At 40.6% G+C, this 23635-nt stretch overlaps 1 protein-coding gene across 10 annotated transcripts in view; it reads left to right on the top strand.

Annotated features, from left to right (window-relative positions):
* Window positions 1–3204: 3204 nt before the first annotated feature.
* cadpsb (Ca2+-dependent activator protein for secretion b) overlaps window positions 3205–23635 on the top strand; it is a 79452-nt gene continuing 59021 nt past the window's right edge. For 7 of the 10 annotated variants that reach the window (XM_070958820.1, XM_070958816.1, XM_070958815.1 and 4 more), the window contains exons 1-3: window positions 3206–3777; window positions 17656–17769; window positions 19668–20000. In XM_070958820.1, the coding sequence (XP_070814921.1) occupies window positions 3445–3777; window positions 17656–17769; window positions 19668–20000 (780 nt within the window). In that variant the 5' untranslated portion in view covers window positions 3206–3444. Of the gene's footprint in view, window positions 3778–17655; window positions 17770–19667; window positions 20001–23635 lie in introns of all 10 variants that reach the window. The other 3 variants (XM_070958814.1, XM_070958819.1, XM_070958813.1) reach the window with 1 other exon arrangement.

Here is a 23635-nt window from a genome sequence, read left to right as displayed (position 1 = left end):
TCCAAAGCTCTGGAACAGCTACTCACTGGATGTTGTGGTTAGAGTGTTTTCTATACTGCATCAACATTCGTGTGACAATGGAAATTTAACCACAAATGTAGTTATAGAAGTTCTTCTTAAAACCAAAACAAACACAATTTCAGCTGCTGTTGCCGAACAAAACCTGTTTTTTTTTTTTTTTTTTCCACACTGGCCTTTGAGGCCTGACGAGCATCAACATTTAATGTGTACACACTCCAGTTGAAGTAGAGGAGCAGGGCAGAGAACATCAGTCAATTATTAATGTTTAAAAGGTTTGGAGAGTTGCATTGCTGAGGTTATTGCCGGACCAAAGGATCTGAAGCGTGTGCAGTCACAGAAAACTGAGGGGTGTCACTCTACTAACTGCCTCACCCAGTACAGGCAGTGGTCTGTTACGAACCCAACAAGCTGCGCACAATGGGGAAAACCTCATGCAGGGACCCCACAAGGGCAAGCTGTGCAAGTCAAAACTACAGAAGGACTATTAAATGCCAAATCAGGGCGACAGGAGACCTACTAGAGCAAAATTGGGGATGGGCAGTCCTTGAAAGCATGGTTATCTGCAGGGAATTTGCTGGTCAGATGTATATGGAACATGTGGAGCAGCAGCTAGTCAGTCCAGCTGTCAGATTCAATTTCATCTAAGAGGTGAAGTAGGTAGGCCTGCTCATCCTCTGTGCATGCTGAGTTCACAGTATAAAGGCTGTCATGGGTGTACTGGCACTGGAAGCACCATGATGGTCAGGGAGGCGAACATAATGCAGGGGCAGGAGGGTGATGTGACTGATAAGAAAACATGAGTTTGGAGGAGAAATAATGCTCAAACTTGACCCAGACGTTAAAATATAATAAATCTGAAATGGTTTCCACCAGAATGAATTGTAAAGGAAGACATCTTTAAAGGTTTTGGGCACTGTGTCAAAATCTAGTTTTCAGACATAAATATTTTAGTTTACATTGTGCTCACATGATGCATATGCCTGCATTAAGCTATGTTTAATGAAATGACTTCAAGCTAATGTAAATTAAAAACATGGGGTAGGTTGTATGGTTCTGGTTGGTGTCTGGGTTTATGCTGGTATAGTCTGCTGTGTGCATTGGATGTAACGGGAAATATCCCACATATCACCCTATGTAGTAGGTGTGTGTGTGTGTGTGTGTGTGTGTGTGTGTGTGTGTGGGGGGGGGGGGGGTCAAAAGCATATTTTAGCCCTGGGGCCCTTTAACAGATTCAAATCCATCCATGCAGTAAGCCATGACAGTGTGGCAGTGAGCCAATGCCTGGACCCTGAAACCAAAGCAACAAAATGGAAGTCATCCATCATTTATTTTATTATTTACTCATCTGCTTTTCCATTTTGGATCGTGTTACCATGTTGAGATGGACCAGTGCCAGTCTGTGACTAATTGATCTCACTTGTGTGTATAATTGCAGGCAGGTCAGTAGGTAAAGTGAAAATAAAGCAGTGGTACCCAACCACAAGACACATTGTGAGATGATTGACAGGAGAGAAAACAAGTTACCTCTTTACCCTTACCTCTTGAAGATCTTTTTTTGTTGTTGAGCAGCTCTAAGGTAGACTGTGACAAACAGTCATGAGCAGACATTCCCAAATTCCAACAGGTCATTAGCCAAAAAGAGAGAGAAAAAAAAGATTAAAAACCACAACAGAAGCAAATGGAAGGAGATACCAGAGTTAAGATTATCATGTCAGGAGCAGGCAGTCAAACAAGCTCCACAAAATCACACTGCAAAAAATATCATCAGCTGAGGGGCATTTAATCAGCTCAACCCCAATATGTTGAGTCTGCATCATTTTTATAATGTGTCCTTATTTTGAGCATTTGGGTTTTCAAGGTGATACAGTTAGTGACATTTTCTAACATGTAATAATAATAAACATGTGCTCCTCAATCATGTGTTCCACCTCACTGAGTTCATAAGTCAATTAGGTCTGTAGGGCCCCTGGTTAGGGGTCAGAGGGTAGATGTGACCCACAGCCACTGCTGTCCTATTGTGCCATACAATTTTTTATTTTTTTCTAAAAAGAGCTGCCATCTTTGACTCAACAAATCAAAGTCTTCTATGCAGTTACATTTTCTCTTGTTGGTTGGTGAATACCTGCTTATAACACCAGTAGCTTTATCTTCTTAAGGCCAAAGCAAATTATTGGCGTAATCAGGAAATATTTAATGAATGTTTTCAAGCTTTAAATGTTGTGTAATGTGATAAAAGCAGAGTCAAAAATGTTGCCAATTGTTGTCCTCACAAGCAAATACACAAAACATGTATTGCAAACCACGTACAGTATAATGTATGTGTGGCCGAGTTTGCACTTGTTAATATTGCACTGTTTGATTGTGAGGGACCTTTTATTTCTAGGTTGCAACAGAAGGATGTGAAAGGTCACGTGGTCTCGTGATTACACAGTGGAAAGCAAATCCTAAATACTGTCACCTAACATCATATTTTAATATGATATACCGTAATTCACGTTAGTGTGTGATCAACACTTTCACTATTCAGACTGATTAATACATTTGTATTTAGTAGATGGAAAGCTTGTGTGGCTGCAGCGCCGTGCAACTTCCCGACAAGAGATACCAGCACATGGTGCAACAATCAATTTCCCGACCAGAAGCCAACAGACAGAGTGAGCAGCTGAGTGTTTATGGCTACCCCACCCTTCACCGACGCACGGCACGGGGTGGCTCTCAGGGGCCGCTCTCAAGACATGTTGCAGTGACTGATCCGCACCCTGTGCGCAGCCCATAAACTGAATAATGTTCCCCATTTCAGTGACAATATCAGAGAAATCCTGTGGCAGCCATCTTAGGTGTAGCACCGCAGAACATTAGGATGGGAGACAGGACGAGTGGAGGCGCATCCTTCGCTCCTTGGTCTTATTCTCTGTTCAGGACCACGGTCAGCTCCGCGCGCCTGCGTCCCCCGCCTGGCAGGCAGGGAGAGGCCATCGCCCGATTTCACAGAGAGAGAGAGAGAGAGAGAGAGAGAGAGAGAGAGAGAGAAAAAAGGAAAAGAAAGCCGCTCTCCTTCCTCTCATCTGTACACTACACTCCCCCTGTCCCTCCCCTCTGCTCCCTTCTCACCTCCCCCTCTCACATCCGCAGCGGTGACTGGCCAATAAAATACAGAAAATACGTAGGCATCGACGAGCGCTCGGCGCAGGCGGAGAAAGCTCAGTGGGAAGCAGACTAAAACCTCCTCCAGCATCACTCGTACTGCTGACATCTCTCAGCGAGCGAGTACCAATCAGGGCCTATCCCTGTTTGACTTCGGGCATATTCTACATGAAATCAAGCCCCGGATAAGACAGCGGCGCAGCCATCATTGGGAGCTACATCAAAAACCTCCTTGAGTAGGTTAGGCTATCTGTAGGGACGCATCGCCTCTAGAGCAAGATGTTAGACCCGTCGTCCAGCGAGGAGGAATCTGATGGGATAGTGGAGGAGGAGAGCAAAGAGGCGATGGCACCTCAGGCCGGATCCCGCATCTCTCCAAGCAGGACCAGCGAGAGCTCGGGTGGACTAGCGCCCAGCAGCAGCCGCAGCAGTGCCCGTCCGACCAGCCCGAGCCCGTCAGCCGCCAGCGAGGAGAAAGAGGACCTGGAGAAGCTGCAGAGGGACGAGGAAGAGCGCAAGAAGAAGCTGCAGTTGTATGTTTTTGTGATGCGATGCGTCGCTTACCCATTCAATGCAAAACAGCCCACAGATATGGCAAGGCGACAGCAGAAGGTAAGGGCCCTCGGTTGCAAAGGCATAATTAATAACCACGCGCTGACGAAATGCCTACTTTGACATCGCAGATGTTGTCATTGATGACCTACATAAGGTAGCTAGAACACAGAGGGGTTTTGGCCGCTAGGCCTATCCGATAGCGCACGGCTCCAGCACAGTCCTGGTGAAACCACTGTTTGTCCATTTGACGCAAAATGTTGAAATCCTCGGAGCATGACAGTGAGCACATAAAAACGCTTCGAGCTCCGGGTGGTGAGAGGACACATGGTACTGCAGAGCTGCAGACTGAGCGCAGCCCATGTTCCTCCGTACACACGCTCACAAGTGAGATCAATCCCGGCAAGCCCATTCCTTGAAAGGGCGTTCAAGTGATGGTGGATGGCGATTAAAAACGGGACGGCGTCGTTGTCCTTGTTGAGCTGCATCTCGCAGATGTCCCGCTTTCTGTCACACAGGCAGCTGTGTGTGGCTCCATGTCCTGGCGGATACCCAGTTCCAACCCGTTTGCGCCATCACTTATCCCGTCAATTTGGCCTCCCAAGGTGACTTTTAGGCACAGACCTCTTGAGGAGGGTTGCTTAATAGCCTTTCTCCTCTGCAGGCGAGCTCGGCTCCTCCCGACGGGTTACAGTAAATTAATTTCATTAGAATTTTTCAATGTCCACACATTCAGATTGTTACACTATTTGCTATAGGAGGTCCATGTTATGAGATTTATGTCATTTACTGTAAGGGACAAGGCCCTCATCCTGGTTTCACGTTGCTGCTGTGATGCTCCATTGATGTTGAAGCCAGTTTTGGGTCATGGTGTCCTTACTGTCAAAGTCACCATGCACAGGCCTTACTGTACTAAAGGAGGGTTGAATTGATCGTTGCCCAGTTTATTGTCCTTTTGTGCATACTAGAAATAGTTCATCTACAGTTTGTACTCCCAGGCTGTAATGTCACTTTTCTGTCATAGATTAAGAAATGCAGCTATAGACGCAAGTGATCAACACATTTTGTGTAGGTTTACCTTTGTACTGTGAAAACAACGATCACCAGCGAGACTGTTGGAGCAGCTTGTCGTGGCTCCTCACAAGGCATGAAGTTGCATTCAGTGTGTACCTGCTGAACGTTCATTCAGCTCAGTTAATCGACGGCCGATCATGTATCACCCAAGCAAGGAAACGCCGTAAACAACAATACGATATTGCTCTTGTGAGTGTTGTTTTTGTTTAACCTGCAGACAATTTGTATTCTGCTGGACACAGTTGAGGCCATATGGTCTGAATTTTCTGCTGACTCATGCACAAGTGCATGTGGGTGGCATAAACCAGAGTGTTTCCATGTATTTGTTTGTTTGTAGTCCTGTTCAGCGTAGGTTACTGATTGTCTAATGCATGCTTACTAATGCAATTTCTTATCTGGTAGCTAAGGCAGCCACAATCCTCTGCTGTGGGTGAGTGAAAATCTGGACAGGCAATCTGATGCTTGCTATCAGAGCAGGAAATCACAGTGTGTCTGCCTGCCCACAGTCTGCCGCTAGGCTTTGATTTGGCCCAAATTTACATTCTTTGCCTAAAACCAGTCACTTCAGACAACTTACACACCTTGTGCAACATTTAATGACAACAATGTAGCGTGTGTTTTTTTTTTAGCAAATTTAACTGGTTTGATTTGAATGAAAGATGACAGAGTAACAAACACAGGGCACTTAAGTAAGCTGATTGCTTTCTGGCACTTATGTGCATTAATAGTGTCATGGCATTTCACTATCATTTAATCATATTTCTGTCCTTTGTGGTTATAAAGAAATTATTTACACTTAACCAAAGTGAGAATATTCATCACTGGTCCAGTGTTTTCTCTGTAGATTCCACCTTTTAATGTGGGCTCCTCAGACATCCATAAACAATGATTTATTTCTCCCAGCGTTGGCTACACAATCTAATATGTAACCTATTAGTATTTTGGCTATTATAGATTAGTCATAGAAATATGATGAAACAATTTTTGTAATGAAAAGACTTAAAGGCCTCAGTGAAACATGTGGAGCAGCTCCGTGATAATCCTTTATTAGAAGCTCTGGCACACAAACAGCAGTGATGGGCTATCACAGAGAAACAGGCCAGGCTGCAGAGTATGCAAGCTCCACTGCTGCTTCTTGAAAAAAATGTATTGCTATAACCTTGTGAACGGGTAACACAATAGGGCAGTGGCAGGCAGTTGCTTCCTTTTTTGAGGGGCGAGGGAAATGTTTACTCTTTCAATGTGAAAGATGCCTTGACAAGCGACGGTTTGGAAGCTGCTGCTGGTTGAGTGTATGTTCATATTTAAATGGTGGCATGTGTGTTTGCATTCAAGGCTAATTGGCTGCCCCACCCCCTCTGTAAATGTGTTGTAAGTAAGTTATTGAGGCTTTTGGCAGATATAGATTTTATTGGGGTAATTTATGGAATTATGTTCTGGATGTTGTGGATTGTCCTGTAGGGCAAAATCTTCCTTGATTTAATGGCAATAAGATGCCTAATCTGTGTGCACAGAGGAATTAAAAATAAAGGCAAGGGCATAATGGCAACAAACTGATTTTTTTTTTTTTTTTGACAATTTTTTATGGGTGCTTTTTTATGTGTCCTGTAATAATAAATTTAGAAATTTAGAAAGACATTTTATGCTATTTTTCTATTGTTGGCGATGTCAGTCAGATCACCACTTCAGCCGAGACTGAACTATCTCAACATATAATTTGATGGATTGCCATGAAATTTCGTAGAAACATTCATGGTCCCCAGACGATGAACCCCTGACTTCATCTAATGGCACCAATTCAAAGTTTTCTCTTATCCAGTGAAATATCTCAACATCTAGTTGATGGGTTGGCATAAAACTTTGCACAGACGTTTATAGTTCCCAGATGGATCCTAATGACTTTGGGGATCCTCTTGTTTTTCCTGTAGTGCTATTATGAGGTTCACATTTGTGGTTTTGAGTGAAATCTCTCAGCAGCCATTTGATGGATTGTCATGCAATTTGGTAGAGACATTCATGGCTCCCTCAGGATGATTTCACTTCACTCTAATCTCTGACTTTTCATCTAGTGCATCATTAGATCCAAAGTTTAGTTGGTGGTGGTTGCTAATTCTTCAAAACTAATGCCATTCACACCAGCCTCAGCTGTAGCCTTTGTCTTGTGCTAATTTGCAAATGTTAGCATGCTAACATGCTAAACTAAGAAAGTGAACATTACACCTGCTAAACATCAGTGTGTTAGCATGGTCCCTTAGAGTTAGCATGCTAATGTAAATATTAGCTCAGCCACAGCCAGTCTTATGAGGCAATAAGCACAACTGAAAAAAGCTCTGTTGTACTTCCAAACATTAGCAGTCAGTCTGATAAAGATTAAATCTGTTTAATCAAACTCAAATGCTTCTTGTCGCTCACAGTGAGTGTGTATTTCAGAACTGAATAATCTCCTGGATTTAGTCTTTTTTCAATTAGAAACTGCGATCCCCCAAAGATAATCTGACCCAATCAACTCATCTGCCAGCAGGCTAACTTAATAGAGTGCCTCTTGGCTCAGCATTTTAATCCCATACAGTATGCTGTTGATACTGTGAGGGAGTGGAGCTGTGAATTGTGCAGCGAGGCTCTGTGACGTGAATGTGAAGTAGACTAAAATGCAAATCAGTGATACTTGAATGTAGTTTTTTTACTTTGGTGTTTCGTGCTGCTGAGCCTGGCAGAGGACTTTGGGTGTCCCATTGTGAACTATGTTTTTCATGGACTGGGTTTCCTGTCATGTTCCAGATTTTAAACCATAATAATTGTCTTGTAATGAATGCAAAAACTGTGGTGCCTAATGATGACTTGCTGTATTTGGAGCAGACCTGTCTATACCAAATGAGGGTAATGTTTAGTGATGCCGTCTAGTGTCAGCTCTGCTTATTTGCCATTTGTGTTGGTAAAAGCAAGAACGAAACAATGGCTTTCCAGAACAAATGGTGCTCACAGTAGCAGACAAGCAAAATTTAAATGTAAATAAAAGTTAACAGTGAGGGTAAAGCTGTGGAGGAGAATTGTGCATCAATTTAAACACCAGGAAAAGAGATAAACGTTAAAATTAAAAAAGAAAAAGAAAAAAAAAAGCTCCCTGGTGGAGCTGAGCAGGATGTTGGCATAGACAATCACAGTATGGCACTATAGTCATGGACATAATTATGTAATCTTTCAGGACCTGATGACTGACTATGCATTTATTCAGTGGATGAACATGATAATATAATACATGACAGTGATTTAAGTAACTGTGGCATTTGGGCTCATAGATAACACAGTGACATGAGGATGGAAACTAGAAGAAGGAGAGAGGAAGAAGACATCATTGGAGGAGACATGAGTAAAATTAGTAACACTGAAAAATTAATCAGAATACACTTTAACGGGTGTACGTGCAGTGATGTTTTTCATTATCAGCTGATGTTTTTCTGCATTGCATGGGCTTAAAAATATCTATACTCTCTGTCTCTTATGTGACTGGATTGTGTAATGTCATTGCCTACTACTCCTCGTGTCTTCCTTGAACAAAATCAGAAGTCATTTAGCGAGATTATATTTGAGCATCAAACACGTAGATGCACAGATAACTGAGGTAAAACTGCCTGAGCTCACTGTGTTCATGAAAAGAGAGCAGCAGTTAATGCAGAGTGCAAGTGTGACATTGAAATCATTTGCATTATTATGTAAGATCTTTAAATGGTGTTCTGCCTGAAAAGAGACATCCATGATAATAAAAGGATCTCTGCAGTCAGAGTGAAAGTCAAGCTTTGAGTTGACTATAAAACATGTCAATCAGCATTTGAAGGCTGCTGCTGAGGAATGTTAGTCTGATGTTTTAGCGTGTTTTAGCAACACTAGTGTTGTAGATTAAAGGAGTTCATCAGCGGTATGGATATGAAAGTGGATTCCAAAGGGGCGGCAGCTGAAAAGCAGCAGGTGAAATACCCCCTCACCTACAATCTGTGCAGCCGCCTGTAACAAATCACAGCTCCGCAAATTAAACGTCTCCTCCGTCTGCCTATAACCAGGAGGGAAGGCGATGATCTGAGAATGAAAACGTCTTTTCCTAAAGGTTTGACTTCTTTTAAGGCAGCAATCAGAGTCAGGATCCAATTGACTCAGATTTTCCTTGTGCATTTAAGCAACCCAGTCGTGTGAGCTGACATTTATACGCAGGGCAATCATGCACTGACAAAAACAGCTGCAGAAATGAAAACGTTACACCACAGAGTGTTTGTATATGAATGTACTATATTCAACATTTCAAGGTGGCATCATGTACGGGATTATTCCTCATACGAGGTGTATCTCGGCTCTGGCTTGAAAGCAATACCTCACATAGTGTTGTTTCTCTCCTCCAACTCTTTCTCTCACAATACAGTATGTACTTGTTAATTATAGTAGGACCTATGTGTCCTCACAGAGGCCATGTAATCTTGTGTGCCAACCAAAAGCCACATCTTATTGTGGGTAGACAAATGTTCTGTATCTACTGTTAATATTTGCTCAACCTTAATCCTAGTGCTACACCAGAAAAATACCCATTTTCTGAAGGACACAATCCCTAGACATGAGGCTGAATTGCCTGTTTGAGGACAGTTAATGTGTCCTCGTGCCGTATGCATGGATTGAGACAGATTAATCTGCAGGGTTCTGTCCTTTGTTTTCCTTTTTTTTTATTGCTGTATAAGATTTAATCCCTGTTCCCAATACTGCACATGAGTCATACTCATAAAGAGAAGCAGAAAATGAAAGCTGGTTTGTTGAGAATGGACATTAGACATTAGCAGCGCTGGTTGGCAATGCAACTGGAAACCAGATTAGTGTGTTTACAACATACTGAATCCTTCTCTAGCAAACTAAATGTATGACTCATTCTTAAAGCAACAAGAGAGTATGCTCCATTTATTATCACTTATATTATAATTCTGATTAACCTTATAAAACCTATTATTATTTTCTTAATCATTTAATTGTGGTCTGTAAAAAGCAGCAGAATGTAAAACATCAGCATCTTAAAGGAGATGTCTTCACATTGCTTGTTTTTTGGTCATTCGAAATCCAAAAATATAGTTTGTTTTGTAGTTTTTGCTTGAAAAACAGTCAAAATATTGGCAATTAATTTTCAATTAATCAACTAATTGATTACTCATCATAGCTTCACCTCAAATCGAAAGCTGTCAGTAATTACAGACCACTTTATCAGATTTAGTTGCAGCACTGCAGCAGTTTAGAGTGTGCTTTGTGTGTTTGTGCTCGAGCAACGCCAGCGCCCAAAGACGCCTGTGCATCTTGACATGCTAATCATAATGCCATTAACATTACTCAGTCAGGACAATCCCTCTCCATGCGTCAAACTAAGCAGAGAAAAACCAAAGCAGATCAGAATGAAATCAGTTGTGTCATCATGCTTCTGTCCTCTCAAGCTGTTATAATCACATACTTTTTTTCTTACACTGTAATTGCAATTTGTTTCTCATAATTATGAGATAGTTTTCTTGTAATTATGAGATTCTAAGTCATGATTAGGTGTTGAAGTTATAATCACTGTACAAGAAAAGCTCAGAATTTTCTTTGATGAACACTGTTCATCGTCACACTTTTAGAAATCTTTTTGAGTCTTGCATCCAAATGAAGTTTAGGACCTAATATACGTTTGTGCAGATGTGTGCGGTTATATTGAACCATATGAAGCACTGCTTTAGGGAAAATCACAAGGGCATGACTGGAATAACACAAAGAGGAGAGAGAGAGAGAGAGAGAGAGAGAGAGAGAGAGAGAGAGAGAGAGAGACATTAGTAGTGGTGATTTTCCACATTAAAGAGAGGAGACGGAGGTAAGAGCCACAGCAGGATCATTACCGCACTCCTCTATTGAACCTCTCGTTCCCTCTTTCTCTGACGACTCTCACAGATGCATAAAGAACACAAACAGAAGCCACAAGGCTGCATGTCAGGTAAACACTCGCTCTAAGTTTCTGTCCTGTCACATGTTCCTGTGCCGCGGTGCAGCAGTCAGTCCACCACTCCCCTCCATCAAACACAAATGCTCAGTCTGTTTCTTGCTCAAAATCATTGCTTTGATCACTGTCATCGATGGAAAACGACAGAAGAAGTGTTATGATCCCTACACCAGTTAGACAACCTAATCATATGAGATCCATGTTGATAGCAAGAGACAAAAATGCAAAAACAGAAGAGGTAAATGAACCTTTTGGCATGCTTTTACCATTTGGCCTTCACATTAAGTAGGAAGGTCATAACTCTCCTTTTTTCATTCTACAAAGTTTGATTATGATTTTTGACACTAAATACCAGCCAGAGACCTTAGCAATCAAAGCAAAATACTTAGAAAATCTATAAGAATGCCATGATATTACCTAATTATATAAAAATGAAATAAAGTTGTATAAACATTTTAATCTAAATTATTTTTAACAATGCATTGCAGTGCTTTGTTTACAGTTCTGTAGTTTCCTACCTTTGATTCTTGCAAAGGGAAAGACAGCATTGATTCAACTGTTTTCGACCAAACATATGCAAATTGTCCCATTGATTTTATCCTTACATGACAGCACCATTTATGTTATATTAGATTAAGGGCTTATTTTCTGCTCAGTAACCAAATGAGCATGAGGAACCAGCTCAGCTGGACGACTGCTGCCAGTGAGTTGGTGGTGTGATAATGGATGACTGTTACAAGAAGGGGCTTAGCTGCTTGTGAACACAGTGTTCTGCTGTATATCAGCCATGTCACAGCTCCTGAATATGACAACAGTGTGGAGACTGGTTATACAGAGCCAGAGCTCCCTGTTTCATCCCTGTTTGCCATGCGTCAGCCTCTGTCTGCAGAGTATACACCTGGCTGTTTACTAACCCAGCGGAGTGGTATTTATTCATACAACGCTGTGTGTGTGCCTTCAGAACAAATCTATGTGAGCAAGTCTGGTTTGGGATAATAGCTTCTGCATCTGTCTTTGTATAATTGTAGTTTTGTGACCACAGTCACTACATGATGCTGGTGTTTTGTGTTTGATGAGGCCCATTGCCGGCAGATTTTGTGCAGCTGTCATGCAGCGCTCGCTCCCGTTCTGGTGTTTGCTGTTTACTCAGATGTGAGCCGGTGGTGTCATCTGCAGCATGACTGAAATATGCTTTGTCTGGCGAGAGGATTTGACGATGCTCTGTTTGTTGAAGACCAACAGCAGTATTGGTGGGAGCTCTTTCCTGAGCAAACAGATTTATAATCAATAAGAACAAGTAGTTTGCATGATATCCTTTCATCATTACTCTGCATCTATGATCTAATGCAAGTTTGCCCTTCTCTTTTGGTAAAAATGTTTAGTCTCTACATTATATACAAAGTTGCACATTTTAGCCTAATTGCCCAATCAACTGCGAGTGTATATACCACTAAAAACTGCATATATACTTTATTTTGTAGCAATTTAATTGCAGAAAACACCGTAATTTAACTTTTGAATGTTATGCAACTTCTGAAGTGTGAGTCAGCACAGCAGAGACTGAGCTACCCAAGCTACAGTATATACTGCATTCAATTAGCTAATTACTCCACTCATCACAGCACTGCAAGGACAGCTGATATGCAGTATACTGTACCTCACAAGCCAAGTTGATTAAAAACTTCAAAGAGAGATTATAATAAATGTGAATAGATTCATAATCATTATATAGAATTATTGTGTATTACAGGTGTTATGTAACCTGCTGTTGTTCAGGCTTAATCTTTCTTTCTTTTTAAACACACAGATGGCTTTCAGTATTTGAACATGACCTGCATTCATCTTTCGCTCACTCCTTCACTGGAAAGAGAGAAAGATGAGCAGACAAAGAAGAATGACCAACTGATGAGAAGATAAAACATTTCTAATTTTTAGAATTAAAAGCTTAGAATTTAGATTAAAGATTATGAACTGTATATTTTACAGCAGCTATAGACAATACATTCAGCTCTGTCACCAGAGTTTTGCTCCTGACAGTGTGTAAGGCTTTGAAGCAACCTTCATGTTTGACTCAGTGACCTCAGTATTGTTCACAATAGTGGCTATCGCCCTGAATAGTCTCCATAATTTACATTTCCTTTATGTAACAGTCCCCCTATTACACTGTGGGAAGTGAATGAGAGCTGGGAACAATTGAACTTTCCTTCAAAATAAGAAGTCATTTCTCCTGTTTTTGATGCCGTAGTTTTAATTTGCACAGCATTTTTATCCTGAATGTGTAGAATTTCTCCTGCACTCCAGTGGGGGAAAAAAATGGTGGCAAAAGTGCACCAAACACATATTGACAAAGCAGCATGTAGAAAGAATCTTTTTTGGTTCACTGAAGATTCACTAAAGGCAGCTTTCATTTTGCAAGACATGTGCCTGCAGGGACTTAAAACTATGAACCTGTGGGAGGGGCTCAATAGGCTTTAAGATGCAGAACATATATATTTTGAAGTGACATTGAGTTGAAGCTGACAGACTCTTCCTCCATGTTAATTAAACACTGTTTATTACACAGTAACACCTGGCCATTTCAAGTAGTTTTATGAAGTTTAAGGAACCTAAACTACAAAAAATATTTATAGTTCAAAACCAGCTTTTTAATTAAAGATTCATAGGTCATTCATTGTTTCACAGTGAGTCTGATATTGTATCAGCCACGTGGTGGAAACTAAACTCAAATCCATAATCATTTTGAACTGTAATGAAGTTACTGTAAATGAGGCCAATGCAATGTGCATATCCCCTCTATTGATATGTGAAGGGTGATTAATGTCAGTGCCCACTTCATTGCAAGCCAATGAATCACCGTGTAACACTGCAATCTTGATAAGAGCCACAGAGAAAGAATCAATAAGAGCAAAGTACGAAAGTATGTCTTGGGAGTCTGATGAAAATGGAGGCATTTTCTCTCATCCATCAACTTGGTTACTAATCAGCACAGTTCTCCAATCAGCAATGAAATAAAGAGCATGCAGAACTGAAAGGCATAAATACTTTATGCAGCTAAACTCTTTTTCGTCCTGTTCTTTGCCTGGTTTACTGCTCTGTGCAGTGCTGTGAGTTAGCAGCTTGCTATGTTGTCACATAAAGTCAGATCGGCCGAGAGAAACTGTCAGCAAAAGCAAGCAAAGTATTATTAGCTTTGACCTTTGGTGGAAAAATCTTAAGGTTAAACATAAATGTGCTCTGCCAGTGTTTGGATGACTGCCAATACCCCATCTCCTGGAGTTTATTCTAATATCTTTGTGATTCTTCTACAGCTATATGTGAAGACAGAGTTAATATGTGAGGTTAATAGAGGCCACTCTGTCCTTGGCCACATGGATTACAGCCAGGAATGCAACTATTACGACTACTTTCATTGTGGATTAATCTCCTCATTATTCTCTCCATTTTGTCCATTTGTGTCAGAAAATGGTGAAAAAAATGGATGATAATTTCCCAGATCTCAGGATGATGTCTCCAAAATGCTTGTTTTATTCATCAAAACTCAAACTTATTTAGTTTAATCCATCAAATATTCACATTTGAGAGGTTGGAAGCTGATCAAAGCTCCGTTTTGCCTTGTTTCTTTTGGACATTGAGCTGTAAAACCATTGCTATGTACCAATGGTAGGTTGTACTCGAGAAAGCTGCAGTATGTGTGACCTCAGGTCTAGTGGCTTAAGTGCTATCTTTGATCTAAAACATTTCAGTCAGCTTGGTTCAAGTCTGTTTGTGAACCTTTTCTCAAAGCCCAGCAGCCCTTCAGCAGAAAGCATCTCAGTCCATATCCTGCCTCAGTATATATTACGCATTACTCATACTGCTTTCTTGGTTTTGCTTTCCCTGTTGGTGAATTGATTGCGGCTCATCACTCAGTACGCCGACACTTCAGCCTGAGCATTTATTCCTTTTAATTAAAATGTTTACATAAGGCTCCTGCTTAGAAAACAGTACTTTCAGAATTTAATTAGAAACGTGTTCTTGTGAGAAAAAGGAATGAAGTCTCATAAATTAATGTTAGTCTGTGCATTATAACAGTACTACCTTATAATTTACATAATGAGGAAAGACAAAGTGAAAACTGTGTGGCGTACTTATCCTCATGCTCTCACTTTCCGAAATGGACAAGAAACCAAGGACAAGAATGCTGACTTCAACTTCTGAGTGTCTCCGTAGACGGGGCTGATTTGCATACTGGTGTTAATATTAACGTTTCTTGCCTCAGGATGTTCCTTGAACACCATGGTCTATTAAAACATAGCAGGGGTGGTCCACATATCTCTTTATTCTCACATCTATCACGCTATTGTAAAGATGAAAAACCTGAAACCTTGAAACAGAAACACATGTATTGACTTTTGATGTTGTCGATGTGCTGTTACTTTTTTTGTAAGAGGATATTTCATGTTTGGACATGAAGTGGTGTATCATCTTCAGATCCACTCTTCTGCCACAATCTTGAATTGGATGAGGTAGCAGTGGCCTTTATGATGAAATTTCATTTACATTTGCACCATTGTGAATCTTTATTATCAGACCAATCTCCGGCATTTTGGCTATGATAAAGAAAGTTTACGTTACATGGTCCTCATTTTCTGACCATTACTGACAGTGGGTTGGAGTCGTATGATGGAGATGCAGATGGTGTTAAGATTGCCTCAAAGGCGCATGATATGTGGTACTTTTCCATCTCACATGATATGTGGTACTTTTCCATCTCACTCCTACACCAAAGTCTGTCACTTGCAATGTGGGGTTGAAGGCATGCAGACACACACGTTTCCAGCAGGTTCTTGTGCTTGTTTGATAAACACAAGAGCTTGAACTATAGATTGAAAGCAGTTGTCTCAGGGAGAATGTCAGTCTACTGACAGTTAGGTCATTGATTCAGTATCCATGTATAAAATCAATCCAAGGACACAGAGATCACAAATGTGCAGTCACTGCTGCCGGCTTAATCTTTTCATGAAAGTAAGGTTGTTGGTTGCTAATGAAAAATATGATAAACATTCAAATCCCTTTCAGTACTTTAAAAGCATAGAAAAAATTCCAAGAATTTATCAGTTGACAAGATTTTGTTGTGGCGAACAAATTACCAACGTCATGACCGATCGTGAACGACAATCGGTTGTGTGTACTCTTGTAGTGTAACACGTTAAACAACCCGATGCAGAGACTAGCATGTCAGAATTTTTTGTCTTGGTTGGTCTAGTGTGACATCTCCCACGACCTGTTCCTGAGCGTTGACCAATCAGGTGCTCTCTCCAGAGCGCAGTCAGGTAGCCACGGTGAGGAGGAGGGATGCTGAAGTTGCTGCTGTCAAGTGGGACAACGAAAGTGAGGAAAAGTTTGTTGAGCTGTGGCAGTAGTACCCCTGCCTGTTTGACGTTTCTTCGAGGGAGAAAGGCCGAGTTAGATGTTGGCGCCCGAGGGAGACATTTCATTGCAGTCCATCCAAACTGTCGAGACGTTTCAATTTAAACCACAAATTAGGGGCTCGTGGTGGCACCAGAGGAAAAACCAGGAGATTATCAAAGCCAGTAGGATTCATCTTCCTGGGACCATGAGTGTTTGCATGAAATTTGGTGCCAATCCATCAATTAGATGTTGAGAAACTTTGCTGGACACTTTGAGCTGCTGGTGGTGCGAGGATAAATGTTGGGATATCACTTAAGTCATTCAGATTCATCCTCTTTCGACCATATCTGTCCATGTCATGTCAAGCCATCCAACAGTTGGTGAAATATTTCAGTCTTGACAGACCCAACAGACCAATCAACAGACCAACATTACCTTCCCTGGAGCCACCTTTCTAGCATGGCTATAAAGAAGTGTGATGTTGAACCTATGTAGTCTCTAGTCTTTTCTGTCTTATTATGGCTGCTATAAAGTGTTTCTTCCTTGTACACTCAAAGCATTACTGTGCATCGGGATGTTTATTTTTTGACACTGAAATTTGACAGAGGTGTGCCTTGTCACCTCTCCTGTTTGTGATATTCATGCACAGAATGTCAAAGCACAGCTGAGGCCTGGAGTTTACCCCGTTGGGTGATATTAGGGTGCCATCTCTTCTATTTGCAGATGATGCTGTCCTTTAGCTTCATTGGGCCATGACCCACAATGTCCACTGGAACAGTTTGCAGCTTCGTGTGATGCAGCCAGATTGGTGGATTGCTCAGTTAAGGTTAGGAGGAAAAGTATCCAAGTGGAAGAATTCAGGTACCTTGGGCTTTTATTCATGAGCAGTGGTAAAAAGGATTGTAAGACTGACCACGCATTAGGGCCACTGGTTGAAGTACTCGTACTTGAAGTACTAGGCTTTGTGTCAGACTGTAAGTAGTAAAGACAGAGCCGCGATATAAAGTGCAGCTCTCAATCTCTGTTCCCACTCTCACCTGCAGTCACAATGTCTGGGTAATGACTGAAAGAGAGAGTTTGTGAACAGAATCAGATGAGATTAGGTTCCTGGTTTCACTCGATGTGATAGCGTGGGGATCTCAGAAATCTGGCAGGACCTTATTATTGAGCTGATGCTAGTTGATGTGGTTTGGGCACATTTGCTTCCTGGCTGCCAACCTTTAGAGGTGTTCAGAACATGACTGTCTAAAAGGAGATACAAGTGTAGACTTTGGAAACACTACAGGGATTACATCTCTCAACTGGCCAGGGAGTGCTTAGCCGTCCCCCAGAAGGAGCTTGAAGTATCTGGGGGAAAGGTATTCGGGCTGCTCTGCTCGCCCTGTGCCCAGTAGGTGTATAGTATTGTTGTTTGAGCTAATATCTGCCTATTTTGACACATTTTGCAGTCCTGGCTTTAACACTGTTTGATCTTGTTTTCACAGATAACCAAGCAGCAGCTTCAGCAGACCAAGGATCGGTTCCAGGCTTTTCTCAATGGAGACACACAAATTGTGGCTGATGAGGCATTCATCAATGCTGTGCAGAGCTACAATGAGGTACCGACACATCATAACCATGGCCATATTCTTTATCTGTTAATATCTGTAGTTCAGTGACATGTGTGATCTACAGTATTTGTTACTGTAAATGCACCATATCCTCTGGATCACCTTTGTAACAGATTTGAAACCAGAACGAGCACCGTTCAGTCTCCAAAGTCAAAAAAGCTCTACACAGTCCTCTTGTTAGTTCCATGTCAAAATGCTTGTATTCAGACAGCTGAGTGGTAAAATGGTGGCTGAAGCTTTTCAGTGCGCAGATTATGAGTCAGAGCATGTGGCTGACACAGCCATCTTTCCCAACCTCACTATTCAATCCGGAGATGAAATAGTCATTATTATGCATAGTAACAATGCATATATTACAAAAGCTGGGTAGATAGTGGGATGTGTTAAAGGCCAAATCCATGATGGAAAAACAAGCATAGCCATCATGAAAAAAGAGGCTGGAACCATCAGGAAAGTTAATTACGGATGACCTCTCCAGTACGTGATAGCAACTTTATTTGGTGATATTTAATATTAATGTGAAATCTACTTCAATTTGAAGCTGGGATGGTGATGGAAATGATAAGAACTGTACCCCAAAGTCTTTTCAGGATTAACAGTTCAAAGTTTAAAAATAAGTATCCAGTCTTGTGTAATGCTCTCACGCATACTGCAAAGACAAATGTCTTATGCAGCCGTCATCAGTGTCTGTATTTTAATTCCAGCAAGAGACATTTGTCTTTCTTTTCTCTCTATATGCATGGGTCATGTCACTTTCTACAAATAAAAGTACAAATGGCAATAATTAGAATATAGTAGGTATTTTAAAGTATAAAGTATAGATCTTTACAGATTTTTTTAATGATACGCTAGGATATAATAATATCTTTTTTGCAGTCCTACACTGTGTATTTGCGACTGTTGAGTGTCTTGATGTATAGTTATAATTATATTTATTATGGTATTTGTGACTAAGAGCTTGAGTATGATACCAGAGCACTACAGCATCCTGGAAAATGTTCTGAGTTACAACCTAATTGCAAAACACTTAAAATCAATATGACTCCCACTTTGTTTTTAGAAATGTCTTTGGTAAGGCACTGATTGTGGATGATAGAAACCTTTTCGCTGGCCAATTTTAACTTCAACACTTTTGCATAATGTAAACAGAATGTGTAACTGCAGTATAAAACATGTTTTTCCTCTTGGGTTATTCAGCACCTTGTCTGCAGTCTGTAGATCTGTTTTTTCACTTTATCACTTCAAGAAAGATAGTCGACAAAAAGCGGCATGTTTATTGAAACAGTGAAGGTCGCTTTTATTAGCTAAATAATGGATGATCACAGGTTGCTTTGTGTACTGCCTTTGGCGAAAATGTGCCCTAAATGGTGCAGTCTGCCAATCTCCAAATAAGAAACCAAAAATTGACTTAACATCTTATTAATTTCACCCTGCAAACTTTTGTTATTCACTAACATCAAATGACAAGGGTATCGCAAAGTTTGAGTACAGCAGTCACTGCTTTTCAGCCATAATGATTTTAAGAATAAAATGTGACAGCAGTCAGCTCTGGTGGTTGCTTTGCTTGATGCTGTGACAATAAAGCCTCACCTGTCCCTGCTCGTCTTAGTCTGTCACTAGCAGGAGACAGAATGCAGCCTTAGCCATGGTGAGTCACAGTCTTATGTAGTGTGCCTTGATTTTTCAATTCAAAACCAACAAAAACAGTTTAATGGTTTACTGTTTGAGACAGAATGTGACAGAAAACTTTTCCACTATGCCATGTTCTCTTCTATGGATATGAGTCTGCTTAGAGGCCTTGAGCTACAAACTAATCATTTGAAATAAACCCTTTTTTTATGGATCTCTGTCTCTTACATAACTGCAATTGGTCTCTCACAATGTAGGTGTTCCTAAAGAGTGACCGTGTGGCTAAAATGGTCCAGAGTGGCGGCTTCTCGGCCAGTGATTTCAGGGAAGTGTTCAAGAGGCACATCGAAAAGCGTGTGCGCAGCCTTCCAGAGATCGACGGCCTGAGCAAGGAGACAGTGCTCAGCTCCTGGATGGCCAAGTTTGACACCATCTACCGCGGTGACGAGGATCCACGCAAGGCACAGCAACGCATGACTGCCAGCGCGGCCTCTGAGCTGATCCTCAGCAAGGACCAGCTGTACGAGATGTTCCAGAACATCCTCGGCATCAAAAAGTTTGAGCACCAGCTGCTTTATCAAGCCTGTCAGGTAAGATCTCAAGCCTACACGTGATGCGTCTCAGAAGGTTTTCACACTTGGCCCAAATACGTCAGTGCTGGTGCAGTATAGTGCAGTTTTTAGAATGTTTGGTTGATGGAGACACCATTATAAGTTATTTTCACACATAAGATCACTTTAAACTACAGCTCAATTACAGTAGTAATGAAAATCCAATTTTCTAAATATTGTAAATATTATTTTTATATAGTGACATTTTATATAGTTTTGAAAATCTGTATCATTTACGTACAGTAAGTTGTTTAATCATGCTAAAAAAACATGCTAAATATTGGCTGGTTCAAGCTCCTCTGGAGTGAGGATTTGCTGCTTTTCTTGTTTTATATCATTGTAAGTTGAATATTTTTGAGTTTTGGCTGTTGCTCAGAAAAAAGCAAGGCATTTGAAGGCATCTCTGTGGGCTTTCAGTCTTGGCATTAGGCCAGACCAGTTTTTGAAGTGGACCTGATTTTTTTTTACCAGTTGCAGATTTGACAGCACCTTTCACAATTCACCAAATGTACTAGATCCTCTCAAAAAAACTGATAATGGTCTGGAAAAACTCAATATTCTTGCCTATATGACAAGATAACTGTGTGACATTAGGATAATATTGATAACATGTCCAAATAATCCATGAAATGTGATGTTTAATCAGATAAAGGCTAAAAATAAATCATCTTTTTATAATTTAGTCTAGTTTAATCACTGTTGATACTTAATGATTGTTGTTTATGGCATTGCATAGACATATTTAAAGTAAATATCTCTCCTCAAGATATATCTCCTGATACCAGGGCAACAGTACTTCATGTACGTAGGGGAGATATGTTGAGATTGCAGCTGGATGATAGTGGAGGCCGGGGTGCTAGTGTCAGACATAATTCTCCTTCCTTTGCTGTCTTTACTGCTTTACTGCTCTCCATGGGAATGCTGAAAGCAGCATTAATGTATTCTTTCTTCAGGAGCTTGATTAAAAGTCTTATCACGACGGGACTTGGAGGAGGGCTCCAACACATTTACACTGGCTCATCATTTAATGCATGAAAAACATGCTTCTTCATTTCATTCGGACACACCTCTTGGACGCCAATGAATTTTAAAATGCATGAATTTCTTTCGCCCCGATGCCATCCTTTTTTCAGCAGTTGTTAACATGTAATTCTGCACAGATGGCATGAGGTGCTGTTAAACAAATTAGATTGTTCAGTCTTGTTCTAATGTCTCAGGTGGCAAAGATCAATATAAGCTGTGTTCTGCAGATTGTTCATTTGTTGGATGCTTCGAATGCTGAGGTGCAATACATCGCCATAGCCTCCAAATCCAGTGTTCATTTTTCCTCCAAAGCCTTTGAAGATCCTTAGCCTAGTTTTTTTTAACGTGCTTGCAGCTGGGTTGTTAGTATAGGGTCAGGAATCGGTATGCAGAACACAATACCATTTCCCTGAACAGATCCCACTCTGAGCAGTGCAGAGCTACAGAAGAACATTCAACAATACACCATCACAAAGGCACGTTTGCTGCAGAAATGTATGTGTACCGTGGTGTTATACTTTTGACAATTATATGTGAAAAAAGACAGATTTGTTTTAATTGATAATTTATAGACCTACATGTGAGCCAATAATAAAAAAATTGCATATTAAGAATAATTGCATAATGAGAGAATTCACATTTCTGTTTCCGTTTGCACTCCAGCTGCTTTTCTTAGAGTCCTCTCTCTCTCCCTGCATTTGCTGTTACAATGATTATATCAGCCTGTACATATGTTGACTTTGAGCAGCTCCCCAGTAAGCAATCAGCAGGACTATACTGCCCTCCACTAAGTGATAAAATCCGTACTAAAAAGGAGACATGGCAATCCAGTCAGCATAGCTCAAGGCTGCTGGGATTTGATGAAAGGTTTTCATGGATTGGCTGGGATTCAGACACCATCATTTTTTTTTTTTTTTTTTTTTTTTTACTCTTTGCACTGGGGATTTACATTTTTGTAGTTACATCCAAATAGTAGAAAGAAAGCAGCGGTCTATTTCTGTCTCCTGCTGAACTAAGAGCAGCCCCTGGAAATGACTAACAGACTGATTAGACCGGTACGGCCAGCGGCTGCACCAGCCGGACTCTGAGCACACTCCACTTCCTGATGGCTGCGCGTCATTTAGCTGTGGTGACACCAAGCTTGACAAAACAACTGTAAGAACATGTGTTTGGTGTCTACATTGCAAAGCAGCTTTTCTAAACCATAAATGCTGAACTATATTAATAGATCTCTGTCCACTTTTAATGTTGCCTATAAGAACACTGGATAAAAAGGTTTGAGAGCACGGCTGTGTTTTGCATTTTATTTTTAGCTTAAGTAAAGCAGCTGTGGCAGAAATCTGTCATAAAGCTGCAGAGTAAAACAACCAGCACATGAAAAGACATTCTGCTCTCAAACCACAATGACTTTGGTATTCATACACATTCTGAACAGTGCATGACATTTAACAGGTTCTTGTTAAACTCTGTCAAAGGATTTATGATCCGTATCATGGCAATATTTGTAGCCAGGAAGAATCTCAAACAGCAACTCCAACATCTCAGTGTTTTTTGTTTTTGTTTTTTTTTAAATTGTTAATGTTTTCCGGGGGGAAATATTTTTTTATTATTATTATTTTGTAGAAGGTTCATTTACATTTTAGATACAATGGGTGCTTCAGATCATGTCCTTGTTTTAATTAAGTCTGTTTTAGAGCACAGGAATGAGACATTACACAGACCTGCATTACTTAAGCATTAATTATACAGAAATTTAAGTGTTTATACTTTCATATTATTTGACATCAACAACAATATGTTTACTGCATTATTTGGAGTACTAATGCTAATTAACTAATGCTATTATTTACTCCTCTTTTTCCCTGTTTTGGTCTCCACCAAGGCTACGGTCATGTTAGCCTCTTTTGTGAAATCAACGTATGTTACGCAACTTATGTCTTCTATCTGCCCACAATCATTAAATGTTTGCGGTGGGCGAAACCAATGTTTCCTCAAGGTGAACCACCCCGCTCTCTTCCTCTTCTTCGCTGGAAATGTTCAGGCTCAAACTCTGAATCAGACCGACTGTGAGCATCTCTGACATCACAAAACTAATGCGACAACATCTTAAGACGTTTTAATTTTTCCGCTGTGGAATGTTCTGTACGTACAGAGTGACAACATAACAACTGCCTTTAGCTCCTTTGCAGTTCCAGTTCCATGTTAGCTAGCTGCTAACTTTACTTCCCAGTCAGTGGATTTATTAGCTTGTTTACTGTTGAGGTACCCTCATGCTAACCAAACAGTAAGCAAAACCAAAACACCAGCTAGCCAAAAGATGTTCAAAGGCTGCGTAGAGATGCAGACATGCTGTTGTTCATCTGTTTTATTTTTTTTTAATTTGTGAGCTAGATTTTCACTTTACACAGTTATTTGTTCAGTGTTAATGTCAAACATATTGATTTACGCAGGTTTTAAACGCATTTAGTGAAAGTACCTGACTAAAATAGAAGAGATTTTTTTCTGTGGTATGAAGTTATTTTGACAGCTATAATCAGTTCTTAAATTAAATTATGTTAATGATCAAATAATTTAAATAAATAAATAATTTT

This window comes from Chaetodon trifascialis, chromosome 3, assembly GCF_039877785.1.
Source record: "Chaetodon trifascialis isolate fChaTrf1 chromosome 3, fChaTrf1.hap1, whole genome shotgun sequence".
Lineage (NCBI taxonomy): Eukaryota > Metazoa > Chordata > Actinopteri > Chaetodontiformes > Chaetodontidae > Chaetodon > Chaetodon trifascialis.
The sequence above is the reverse complement of the archived record's forward strand: the minus strand, read 5'-3'. Positions and strand labels throughout refer to the sequence as shown.